This window comes from Hemicordylus capensis, chromosome 3 (assembly GCF_027244095.1).
Source record: "Hemicordylus capensis ecotype Gifberg chromosome 3, rHemCap1.1.pri, whole genome shotgun sequence".
In the NCBI taxonomy this organism is placed as follows: domain Eukaryota; kingdom Metazoa; phylum Chordata; class Lepidosauria; order Squamata; family Cordylidae; genus Hemicordylus; species Hemicordylus capensis.
The window spans coordinates 26,943,192-26,956,849 of NC_069659.1; the positions used below are offsets into that span (position 1 = coordinate 26,943,192).

The 13,658-nt window shown below is 43.7% G+C and overlaps 1 protein-coding gene across 3 annotated transcripts in view; it reads left to right on the top strand.

Annotated features, from left to right (window-relative positions):
* DYNC2H1 (dynein cytoplasmic 2 heavy chain 1) overlaps positions 1-13,658 on the top strand; it is a 352,996-nt gene that overhangs the window by 208,761 nt on the left and 130,577 nt on the right. For all 3 annotated transcript variants that reach the window (XM_053308090.1, XM_053308091.1, XM_053308092.1), the window contains 3 exons: positions 2,832-2,995; positions 6,847-6,966; positions 12,578-12,712. In XM_053308090.1, the coding sequence (XP_053164065.1) occupies positions 2,832-2,995; positions 6,847-6,966; positions 12,578-12,712 (419 nt within the window). The remainder of the gene's footprint in view (positions 1-2,831; positions 2,996-6,846; positions 6,967-12,577; positions 12,713-13,658) is intronic.

The following is a 13,658-nucleotide window of genomic DNA, read 5'->3' on the forward strand; positions in this document are numbered from 1 at the left end:
TTTTCCAGTACCTTGACTTTTCCCCCAATAAAATAATTTATAGTTGAAGTAGCATCATATAGTTAAAGTATTATTATATGTGAGATGTCACCTTCCATCTTTCAAAGTCCTCATCAAACCTTACGTTTTCCGTGAAGGCTTTGGCTCAGCCCCTTAGTCCTCGTGTCCTACTGTAACCAAGTCAAAAGCTGCAATCCCAAACACACCTTCTAGGGCAGTGACCTTCATAATTTTTTTAAGTGGGGACTAAACAGTTAGACAGGGAGCCACACTTAGGGTTGATGGAGGCTGCCAGTAGCTCCCAGGCCTTACAGTGAAGAACATAGTATTAGAGAGTAAGCTCCATTGAGCTTACGTGGGGCTTATGTCTGAGTAAACATCTATCTATCTATCTATCTATCTATCTATCTATCTATCTATCTATCTATCTATCTATCTAATTCTCTAAGGCATACCCGTGACTAATCCCGTGCATGGCAGCTCTCTTGAGTTCGCTAGCAGAAGCACCGTGGTGACTGGGCAGTGGCGTTTCCATATGCAGATAGGGAGGAGGAGCCTGTGATAGCAGAAGCACCATGGTGATTGGGCAATGGGGATTCCATATGGAGATAGGGAGGAGGAGCCTGTGATGGTTAATTTCAGTTGGAATGCAAATGTTACTGGTCGGAAGATGTTCTTGATTGTAGAGGAGAGGAATCTATAGATATAAAAGGATAGTGGTCAGGGGTCTGCAAAGAGGGGGGTCGTGAGGGAGGAAAGAGCCCCTTCAGGAGAAGAAGGCTGCCATTGTATAAATTAGATGAGGAAATGAGATGAGCAAGATCTGTTAACTCAGGAAGGGAGAGAGAAAGAAAAAAAGAATGGAGGGAAAGAAAACAGAGGGGGAGATTGAGTGGAGGAGAGAGAAAGAGAGAAAAAGAAGGGAGGGGAAGAGAGAAAGAAAGAAGGGTGAGGGATGGGCCTGGGCCTGCCAGTGGCCTGAGGGGAACGAGTAGCCATGGCGGCACCTATTGGCAGCAAGGAAGGGCCCAGTCAACCACTGCTGCTGTTTGGGCAGAGGGAGGCCAATGGGCCTGTCGGCAGCCTGAGGGGAACAAGCAGCCATGGCAGTGGTGGTGGCAAGAAAGGGCCCAGTCAACCGCTGTTGCTGCTGCTCCTGTGGGGAGGAGCAGGGTTCAGGTGAGGGTGGGGAAATCTGAGGATGGGGGGCTGCAGCTTGGCCAATAGCCAAGCTGCAGCCACAACCAAGAGGGGTGTGGGAGATGGAGTTAATGGATGGAGGAGGAGGAGCAGGAGTGTGGCTCAGGTGAGGGTGAAGAGATCTCTGAGGTGAGGGGAGCTGTGGCAGGGGGTGAGGGGAGCAATCAAGTTCTAGAGCACAGATGCTCTGCACGGGTTAAGCTAGTACATATGATTACATTGTAAGAATGTATAACTGAAACACATATTATTCCACACATTATGACCCCTCCTTAGTTTCTCTCTGCTCTCCCCCCTGTGTTGAATTTCAGATTGAAAACTTCTCAGGCAGGGACCTGTCCTCAAAGCATTATCCTTATGGATGCTGCTAAATTAAAATGATTATGGCTTTATTATTGCACTTTAAAATGTCTAGATTTCGTCCAAAGTCAACTTGACAAGGAGCCACCATAGGCCTGATTGTATTCCATGACTACTCAATAAGTAAGCAGAAAGGTTAGAATCAGTTCTGCTCAGTTGCTGAAGTTTCTTCGGGATTTGTTGAGTGTACCATCTATCAGCACCTGACATAAGAAGAGGGAGCATGACCTCATTGGAATGCATTCCATGTTGCATTGATTTCAAAATCTCTTCAGAAGATGCAATTGATGCGGAATATGACAGCATGTCCCTCCTTCCAACTCCAGAGGGATGGGTTTCCAGCAGCATATCATACAAATGAGCCATTTTAATATCAAACCAATGATCCATGTCAGGCCTTAACCCACTTTGACCATCATTACCACACACTGGTTTGAATGCAGTTGATTAACGATGGGAATTGTTTGTGGGGAGATCATTCTGACTAGCGTGTTATATGAGATTAAGCCAGTCTCGAGGTAGCAAGCATAAATTGCCCCTTGGCTAAGCAGGGTTCACCTTGGTGTGCATTTGCATGGGTGACTACATGTGAGCCCTGTCTGCTGGAAGATATTACTTAGGGGATGGGGCCGTAGCTCAGTGGTAGAGTATCTGCTTTACAAACAGAAGGTACTATGTTCAATTCCTAGTATCTCCAGGTAAGGCTGGGAAAGACTTTTGCCTGAAACCTTGGAGAAGTCTCTGCCAGTCAGTGTAGACCAGGCCTGCACAAATTGTCCCCCCCCCATCTATTTTTGGACTACCACTCCCATAATCCACAGCCACAGTGGCCAATAGCCAGGGACCTCGGGAGTTGTAGGCCAACATCTGCAGAAGGGTCGAAGTTGAGCAGCACTGGTGTAGACAATACTGAGTTAGAAGGATCCATGGTCTGATTCAGTATGAGGAAGCTTCCTATGTTCCTATGAGGCAACTGTTAGAATTACAGCAATCGGGAAGGGATACTGAGTCAGTCACCCATCCATTTCCTTGCAGACTATTTGCTTTGGAACACAAGGAGATTCTAGCAAGCTGCTACTGCTGCTACTAGTACTACTTATTTATGTATTTATCTATTATGATTCCTGCTTTGTCATATCTTTATAGTAATTCACATAGGTTGTCTAGTGGATCATTTGAAATGTTGTTTTTTAAACTAATTTTACTCCAACATTTGGCTTTACACGTCCACTATGCATGCATTGTCTTCTAGCAGTTTTATTTTTTCACAGGACCACGATATGCTATACAAATAGGTGATAAAATAATTGACTATAATGAGGAATTCCGCCTGTTTCTGTCAACACGAAATCCAAATCCTTATATCCCACCTGATGCAGCTTCCATTGTTACAGAAGTTAACTTCACAATAACACGAAGTGGCTTACGTGGGCAGGTAGGGATTAACATCTTCTAACATGAAGAAGAATGATATATTCTTTATTTTCACCCAAAGATGTTAGCTGACATTCTGTGCAATACAATGTTCAGAGTCACCTGTGCTGCTACAGGCATCTAAATCAACACCCATGACATTGCACAAGAGCACTCTTGTGCCAATACTTAAAATGGTGCAATTGCACTTCTGTAATACTACATCCATTGGAAATAATGGATGTAGCAGAAGTGCAATTGTGCAATTTTAAGATTTGGCTCACGAGCACTCCTGAGCAACACCAGTGGTATTGTTTTAGTTGCCCACAGTGTAGGGGTGTGCATTTCATTTTTCTTGTGTTCCAATTCGGACCGAATAGAAAACACCCCAATTTTGGTTTTTGTCCAAATCAGATCAATCCAAATCACCCTAAATTTGGTTTCGATCCAAATTTTTGTAATCTGAATCCGAATTGATTTGGATTTTTAAAAGGGGGCCGGGGCAAAAAGCGTGAGTGGGGGTGGTAGTGCCCAATGGGTGGAAGCTACCAACCAAATTTCAAAGGAATTGGGAAAGGGCTGATTTTTGGTGCATTTTTGTAGATCATCTTTAAGATTTTCCCCATAGAGAATAATGGAGGTTTCAGCAAAAGTATAGCTTCACGTCAGGAGGAAAGGGGTGGCCCAGAGTGGAGTGTGGTGGGTGGTAGTGCCCAATGGGGGCAAGGAAGCTACCACAATTATTATAACTTGCTGTTTCTGAGGTGTTCAGTGTAGATTCTCTGGTAGCATATGAGAGTGGATTCATGGTTTGTAATTAAAAATCTCATATGCTCCCAGAGAATCTACACTCAGAACACCTCAGAAACAGCAAAGCCCTGTACCCTATGGGTTAGCAACCCATGGGGGTGGTTGGCACCCTATGTGCAGTATACCGTCACTCTCTCTGGGCCACCCCAGTGCCCCCCAAGTGCAGTTACGAGGCTGCTGAAACCCCCATTATTCCCTATGGAAGAAAAACTTCAACAATTCACCAAAAATCAGCCCCTTGACCAATTCCCTTTGAATCAGGGTGGTGGGCAGGCACCCATTGGGGCACTACCACCCAACCCACTCTTCTGCCCCTGAAGCTCCCTTCCTGCCCTGAATCTGTCCCAAAGGCATGCAAACTTCAACAAATCCTTAAAAATCAGCCCCTTGACCAAATCCTTTGTAATCTCACCACCCATTGGGGCACTACCACTTGACCCACTCTTCTGCCTTCGAAGCCCCCTTTCTGCCCTGAATTTGTACCAAAGAACATTAACAGCGCACATCTACAACAACAGCAGAGCTTTGCAAAGGACCAGGTTTCCAAAGCAAGCATGACATCACAGATGCAGCAGACTAGGGCCAACAACAACATGTTATGTGCCCTGCCCTCCCTCCTCAAGCATTTTTCAACACAAGCAACAGAGATGTTGGGCTGGTACTGGCACTGGCACTGGCAGTAGAACTCTGGTGCAGGCCAGGGAGCAGGGAATTTAACAGAATCTGACACAAATGGAACAATGTATCAAAATAATAACTCTAGTCGTGACAGATGGATTTGATACAATGTCAATAACAAGCTGAGCAGGCAGATAGGTACAATGTCACAAAGGGATTATAAATGGGTACTTTTACTCAGTCTTCTCAAACGCTGGGTCTCTCTGTAGTCCACTTCTGTGGGTCTGGTCAGTCTTTCTTCTACAGTCTTCCTCTTCTCCAGATGGAGCAAAAGCCTCAAACCTTTTTTGGGAAATGTGGGGTGGTGGGTGGCTGCAGGCTGACGCAGTGCTCTTTGGGGCAGGGGGTGGCTGGCTGCTTGCACAGGCAGGCAGCAGTGATAATTCTTTCAGCAGCAGGAAGAAGTATAAAACCATCAGAGAGAATTTTAAAAACAACAACCCAAAACCCCACCTCTTTTTCCCCAAATCCAAGTTCCAAACAAAAATTGTAGGAGAGAGTGGCACAGCTGGACAATAGCAGCAATACTGAGCATTGCAACTGGAAGTAATGGTGGACGATTGGGGCGTTAAGGGTGAGCAATCAGGCAATAGAGCTCTCTCTTCTCCCACACATGAGACAGCAGAAAGGAAGAAATGGCACCTGCACCCCCAATAAATACCCTGGTGCAAAACCCCTCCCCATATCCACCCCCCTTGCTATTATTTGCCCTCTGCCTGGCCAATGAGGGTGAATTTTATCATTACAGTACCATAAAAGGAGTTAGGAGGCAATTGCCAGCAGATCAGCCCCTGCTTTTGCTGGCCAATCTGAAGGCTTGAAGGGCAGGAAATTCAAACAGACATCAGAACTCAAAATGGATACTGAGGAAAAAGACTTCTAGCGATCGCAAAATGGAGATCTGGAATGTTTTCCGAAATACAAAACTTTCGAATCCAAAATTGGCTCATTTCAATTCGGATACAAAAATCTTCGGAATTGGATTTTTGTGGGGTTTTTGTATACAAAACACCTGAAAATGCCATTTTTTAGTGCAAAACGTTTTGTATCCAAAACGTTTCGCACATCCTTACCACAGTGGGGTGAGTAATTTAGAACTGCCCATGTTGTATTGTGCAGAATGTCAGCCACTGGAGTGTAAACAATGAGTGGACGAACCTCATTTCCTTTCTTGAGGTGCGCCTTTGGCTATATCAATTTTTGCAGCATTGATATTTGGAAGTATATTCATTCTTTTAGAACTTTCATCCAACTGGTTCTCACTGTTGTTTTTGAAACAATGTTCCATTTTATTTAACGTATTCCTCCATGTCCTCCTTAGGTCAGAAAAATTCTGCTGTCTTGAAATAACCTTGTGAAAAAGACACAGTTCATGCTGAAAGGCAGAGTGGAAGAGTCATTGGACTGAGTTTTGATTTTCTCGGGTTAAGAAAATAAAAACTCCTCATTCCAATTATTTGCTGCAGGTGTAGGATTCCATTGGTCATAGGGAGTTTCCTGCCTGCAAAAATGCATCCATTCTGCTAAAGTAAATGTTGCATCCCACTCAGGCAGCAACCCTTTGGAGCAAATGCTAGACTCTGGTTCATGGCTGACTGTATAAAAATGCCTTTGTTGAGTATGAGAAATCAAAACTGTATTAAGGACATACGAGGGTCTCAGTAGAACTGTAAATAGTACCAGAAAATGTTTTTCAAATTCATTTTGTTTTGCAATTTAGTGGTACTAACAGTTGATAATAATTTGCTTCTATGCATGAATGATAATTAATGGAAAATATTTTTTGTTTTAGAATAACAGATTTCATGTTAATAATGAATTGAATGTACTCATCTACTAAATACATCTGCATTCCATTTATGTTGTATGCATTTGTCTGTATGAATCTGGAAAAGAGTCTGGAAGATAGTAGGCTTCCTCTCACAACCATTAACAAGCATCCTGCCTGGTTTCGGGAGCTGTGTGCGCTCCCTATTTTTGGTGGTTTACTTGTAGAAATCAAAGTAGGAGACAGGGAGCTTGATCCTTTGCTAAGCCTCAGCTGGGTAGGATGAGTATACCCTGCCCAGAGTCCATTCCCAGCTTCTGAACAAGGTAGGAGGATGGGCTAATCCATTCTACTCAGCTGACTTAGCAAACAGTCAAGTTCCCTGACTCCTACCTTGCTTTTTACAAGCACATGATCAAAAACCAGGAGTCTGCACAGCTCCCATAATGTGTAGGACACTTATCCAGTTAATGATCATGAGAACAAGCCTATTTTTTTTAAAGTCCAACAGCCAAACATTGTGTGAAAACATTGCTTAATGCCCCAAATATAGGTTTGTACAATGCTTGTGTTGTTCACTTCCATCTTTTCATTTATTGTACTGTCTTCTGTTTTAGCTTTTAGCACTCACTATCCAGCATGAAAAACCAGATTTGGAAGAGCAGAAGACTAAACTATTACAACAGGAAGAAGATAAGAAGATCCAGTTAGCAAAACTTGAAGAATCACTTTTGGAGGTAAAATTTAAATGTACTGTATCTGCTAAATCAATGCAAAAGCATTTGTGTTAAATATAAAATACTTAAACATATAAATAGCAGTAGGGGGTTAGAAGGTTGATATTTTTCTTAAATCACATCCTTCAGATTTTTACTGAGATTTATATTTAACCATTGTGAGTTGGGATTATTCCTTCTGTAGCCAGAGCTCCAAAATACTTTCATGTTTTAAAGAGCCCTGGAAAAGATATCCTGTTATTTGTCAGTACTACAACATCTGCATATAATGAGATCGTACATTCTTGATTACCCCAGTCTAATTTCTGAACATGTCGCTGATGTGTTCTTGTTCTAACAAAGTGTTTGCTGAGCACAGGCGAGCTTCAAAAGTATTTGCACTCTTGCACAAGAGTGCCCATGCTTCAGAAGAATAGAGGCCAGCATGGCATTGATGTTGAAGCCCTCATGCTGCGTTAGTCAGTCTAATTGAAGCCCTCATGCTGCGTTAGTTAGTCTGCTGTAAGCCACTGTTTATTTTAATCTGTGTTCTGTAAGCCTCTGTAAGAGCCATTGCATTTGGGAAGAAAGATTGGATATAATGATTTTTTTAAAGAATAGTACAGCGGCTGACATCCTGACTACCAAAGCACACACAATAGGAGACTCTATGAGGATGCACCAGTGAGGATGTGCAAGGAGGTGTTCTGAGTGTGGATTCTCTGATAGCAAATGAGAGTGGATTCATGGTTTGTATTGAAAATCTCATTTGCTATCAGAGAATCCACACTCAGAACATCTCAGAAACAACAGAACCCTGTATTCCATGGGTTAGAAACCCATGGGGGTAGTTGGCACTGTATGTGCACTACACCACCACTCACTCTGGGCCAACCCAGCACCCCTCAAATACATATATGGGGGTGCTGAAACCTCAATTATACCTTATGAGGAAAAACCTTAAAGATGCGTAAACTTCAACAAATCACCAAAAATCAGCCCTCTCCCCAAATCCTTTGGAAAAATTCTGGTAGCTTCCTTGCCCCCCTTGGGTACTACCACCGACCCCACACCACTCTAGGCCAATCCTTTCACCCCGACGTGAAGCGATACACCTCCATTATACCTTATGGGGAAAAACCTTAATGGCGTGTAAACTTCAACAATTCACCAAAAATAAGCCCTTTGCCCAATCACTCTGCAATTTGGGTGGTAGCCTCCACCCATTAGGCACTACCACCCCACCCTTCCGCCACAGATCCCACTTTATGCCCCAAATCTGCGCCAAAGACACTAAAACCTCAACAATTCACCAAAAATCAGCCCTTTGCCCAATCCCTCTGCAATTTGAGTGGCAGCCTCCACCCATTAGGCACTACCACCCCACCCCACTCTTTTGGTCCTGTGGCCTGAAATTCAAGTAGACGTCAGATCAGACCTTTTTGCATTGAAGTCAATGGGAGGCAAAAAGGCAGGAAATTCAAATAGCCGTCATTGCTCAAAATGGAGGGGGAAGAAGCACTTTATCGGCCACAAAATAGAGGACTGAAACAACAGATAATTCAGAGCAGAAACGGGGGTGATTCGTTTCGGCTCCAAAACATTTCGGGTGGCTAGGAGGGTGGTTCATTTTGGGAATGAATCACCCGAAATCGGCTGTTTCGGGTACAGATCGTTCTGTACCTGAAACGTTTCGCACATCGCTAATAGAAATCATGCTGTGAAAATTATAAACTGCCATTTACTGAATAGTGGAGTTTAATACAAACAGAACTGTGATTTCTCTTGCTTTATTACTTATAGAAAAGTAAAAATTTGTGGAACTAGATAAAATGATCTACATAACATAATTAGATAACCTCCCTGAGCCATTTTTGGAAAGACAGTATATACATCAAATAAAAATGAATGAATGAATGAATAAGTTGAGTAACAAAATCCAGTAATTGCTAGCTTTCCTCTGGTCAGATGCCATGAAAAAATGTATTGTACTTCTGGTCAAAGGAATGTACTGATCTTCAGGGCCAAGCACTGGAGCAAGAAGAGTTTCCAGCTTAAAACAAAGCAAAGGTCTGAAAAGGCCTCACAGGCCTTTCCTCAGCAGCCATCACTAGGGGGAGCAAGGAAGATCCAGCTCACCCAGACCAGGCTTCTCCTCAAATCTCTGACCCAGGAGAGGGTCCCAGCCCCGGCTCCAGTTGCTCTAAAAGTCACCGCAGCCCAGTGACACCCAGTCAGGAACGGACCTCTACATAGTGCTCCTCCACTCAATTTGAGCATTTGGCTGCAGCAAAACAGGTACCGCGCCCGGCACTGCGCGCTCAGAGCACCCTGCAAGAGATGCCATTACAGGAGCTGGCTCACCCTCTCCTGCCCGCGTTGCAGTCACCATAACCAATGTCAGATCAATCGGATTCTTCACCATCACCACCACTTTCTCCCAGTGAATTGCAACAGCATTCCTCTGAGGAGGAGGAAGACACACACGATCCAGTTTCCCCTGACGAGGATGGTCAGAGTATGAGAAAAGAGAGTGAGAAAGAAAACTGGGAATCCAATACAGACCTGCAGCCATTAAGATCAGTCCTACCTCTAGGTGGATTGGATCCCTTATGCAACTTCCCGATATTCACATCCCAAGGGAAGCTAAGGATTTACCCTCAAATCCAACACCCTGCCCAGTCCTTTCTAAGCAGCCCAGTGGTAAGAATGGCCAAACGGACCGACAGACTTGGGTTCAGAGGATTACATAAGAACAGCCCTGCTGGATCAGGCTCAAGGTCCATCTAGTCCAACATCCTGTTTCACACAGTGGCCCACCAGATGCCAATGGAAGCCTACAGGCAGGAGTTGAGGGCATGCCCTCCCTCCTGCTGTTACTCCCCTGCAACTGCTACTCAGAGGCATCCTGCCCCTGAGGCTGGAGGTGGCCTATAACCCTCAGATTAGTAGCTGTTGATAGACCTCTCCTCCATGAAGTTATCCAAACCCCTCTTAAAGCCATCCAGGTTGTTGTCTGTCACCACATCTGGTGGCAGAGAATTCCACAAGTTGATTATGCATTGTGTGAAAAAGTATTTCCGTTTGTTGGTCCTAAATTTCCTGACAATCAATTTCATGGGATGACCCCTGGTTCGTGTGAGAGAGAAAAATTCCTCTCTATCCACCCTTCTCCACACCATGCATGATTTTATAGGTTTTATAGATTAGATTTTTTTAATAGATATGTTTTATAGATATAGATTTTATTTTTATTTTCTATCATGTCTCCCCACAGTCGTCATTTTAAGGAAGGTGCTCTAGGCCCCTGATCATCTTGGTTGCCCTCTTCTGCACCTTTTCCAGTTCTACAATGTCCTTCTTTATATATGGTGACTAGAATTGTACGCAGTACTCTAAGTGTGTTCGCACCATAGTTTTGTATAAGGGCATTATAATATTAGCAGTTTTATTTCCAATCCCTTTCCTAATGATCCCTAGCATGGAATTGGCCTTTTTTCACAGCTGCTGCACATTGGACACTTTCAACTAGCTGTCCATCACGACCCCAAGATCCCTCTCCTGGTCAATCACCGACAGCTCATCCCATCAACGTATACTTGAAGTTGGGGTTTTTCATCCCAATGTGTAACACTTTACACTTGACAATACTGAACGGCATTTGCCATTTTGTTGCCCACTCACTCAGTTTGGAGAGATCCTTTTGGAGCTCCTCAGAATCCATTTTGAATTTCACTACCCAAATAGTTTGGTGTCATCTGCAAATGTGGCCACTTCGCTGCTTACCTCAACTTCTAGATCATTTATGAATAAATTAAAAAGCACCGGTCCCAGTACAGATCCCTGGGGAACCCCTCTTCTTACTTCCCTCCATTGTGAAAACATTATCCAGCAGTCTGTCAAAGATTCCCCAAAGGCAAGAGGTTCTCACCAAGCATCACAATCATCATCCTCTTCTTGGAGAGGGCCTCTTTTCCATAAGTCTGAGTCACTGTTTGTGTCCTTTCTTCCATCTACTTTGGCTCAGAAGTTGTCTGCACAAACTATAGCCTGCTGGGTTAAGGCCTGTATCTTTTTAGTTTATGAAATTCAGCATTTTTCACCATCAATTAATGTTTTCCATCAGGTTCTTCCTCTGCAATAGGTCCTTCCCGCCCGGGGTTGTGAGCTATGGTATTTCCCACAATGGATGACTTCCTGCTCCAGCAGATAAAGGAACATTGGTACTCACCATGAGGGTTTTCTTCTTGGTGTAACTGAGGTCACCTATGCCCACCGTGAGTCCTCAGGGATCACTTGTGGAATGTTTTTTATGCCTGTTTGGCAGGTTATTAAACCAGTTTTGCCCCAGCAATAATCAACCACAGGTTTGTGACCTGTATTCTGCTGTGGTCTTTCATCTGTATTAGGCATGTGCCCAAACTGGTTCAGCGCCTCCTTAAGGAAGCACTGAACCGGCTTGGGCGCCTGCATCCGAACCAGCTTGGTGGGGCGGGGGCCAGTTCCTTTTAAAACCAGGCAAGCAGATCCTTACCTGCTCCTCCGCCGCCCCACTGCTTTTCCAGGCTTGGCGCTCACTTTCCAAAAGGCCACATGCAGCTGCTGTGCTGATCCCAGCAGCCTGGATGTGGCATTGGCATCCACATGGCTACCGTGTATGCTAGCTGTATGGGAGCAGCGCTGCAGCTGTGTGCAAACTTTGGAAAGAGAGTGCCATGTCCGGAAAAGTGGGATGATGGAGGAGCAGGTGGCCTGCTTGCCTGGTTTTTAAAGGAACCAATCCCCGCCCCTCCTGCAGTTGCCCATGCTGATGAGGGCGCATCTCTAATCTATACGTGCTTCTATCTCTCTTAATGCCAGTTTTAGTGTTGTGTTGCTATCTTTGCTCAAGCTGTTCAATTGAACTGAAGGGATCCCCCAACAAGCAGCCTCTTAAAAATTTACATGTTCCTGCCTTCTGGAGCAAGTGGGTAGGAATAACCCTCAATGGGTGACCACCATTACACCAGCAAGAAGTTACAATGGGTGACCTCCATTACACCAGCAAAAATTGGTGAGAACCAGTGCTCTATTTTTTTTTAAGATTGCCTAGTTTATCAGAAAGGTTCATGAGTATGACATTTCTTTGAATATGTCAGTATCTCCTTTGAGATAATTGGAGATTCATTTCATTCAAATGCTGTTAGTTTGATTTTGGCTTATCAAAAAGTCTTTGAGCAACTGTGTGAAGTTTGAAGCCAGCTCACATGTAATGTGAAGACGAAGATGTTGGATTTGGGCTTTGGTTGAGGCAAAGTGAGTTTAAAAGTTTATCCAGTTTCACTGTAACATCAGTTGGTAAAGTCCACACATAGTTAGGGCAGGAATTGCCAATGGCTATAGTGGCTGGGGATGATGGGAACTGTAGTCCAACAACATCTGGGGACCATGTTTGAGAACCCCTGTACTAAGATGCATAACCTCATATCTGATTTTTAAACTCTTGTGATCTGGGCCAGCATACTAGAGAAATGTGAGCATTCTGGAACATGTTATTGTTATATGCCCAAGGTTTAACTACTTCTATATATAATCAGGCTGTTTTCCTAAAATAGCCCATTATTAAAAAGTAGAACATTTTCCCCCCCTACAGACCCTTGCAACCTCTCAGGGAAATATACTAGAAAATAAGGATCTGATTGAATCACTGAATCAGACTAAAGCAAGTAGTGCTCTCATCCAAGAATCACTTGTTGAGTTTCACAGACTTCAGATTTCTCTTGATCAGGTAAGTTGGTTTTCTTTGGGGTATCTTTGTATTTATAACTTTTTGTATCTTTAACTCAAAGACAAACCTCATTATTCGTGGGGGTTTCATTCCTCACTTACTACCGCAAGTAACCAAACTGCAAGTAACAAGGAATTGTGCTTATGGAAAACAGGAGGGTTAGGTTCCTGGATGGGGGGGAAAGGGGGGAAAACTGCCCTTGTGGCCAGCAATGCCTCCAAGTAGTGAGATGCCCCCACAAACCATGAATAATCGTGGAAAAACCCCTTTTAAAAAATAAACGAGCCACTCAAAAATGGCTCCTGCTTAGAAATGGTTACAAAACGGTGGCCAGAAGTGACCTCCATAGTCACTTCTGGCCCTCTAGGAACCATAGATATTTTGTTTTTACCCTTTAGTATCTGTGGATACTGAAATCGGGTGTCAATTAGACACTTGCGAATAGTGGTTCTGTGAATAACAAGGTTCTCCTATAACTGTTCTTTGGGTTATAAAAAAGTATATGTATTTAATATCATAGCTTTTGTCTGATTAACCCACCCATAGACTGGATTCTGCAGTCTACTATTGCATCTGGTTGGACTAATTTTATCATAAATTTTTTATTTATTTTAAAAAGCCATAATGCCACTTATGCTAGCTTTTGTTACTGGATGAAAAGAAACAAAGGGCACCATGTTGCTCAGAGTTAAATTTTAAATGTGTATGATCCAGGGAAATTTAAGTACTTTTACAGCTCGTTATTTCAGGGGGGGAGAGTTAAGCAAGTAATTCTTTCACTGAAATCAGTGGCTGACATTCGCACTAACAAAATGTGCACATGAGGATGCACCAGGAGGCCTCACATAACTCCCTGTGGGGGGGCTTTGGAAGCACGGTGTAAGATCTGTGGGTCAGTGTCATGTTTGTGATCTTACCGAGCACTTCTGTAGTGTGGGGGTGCTGT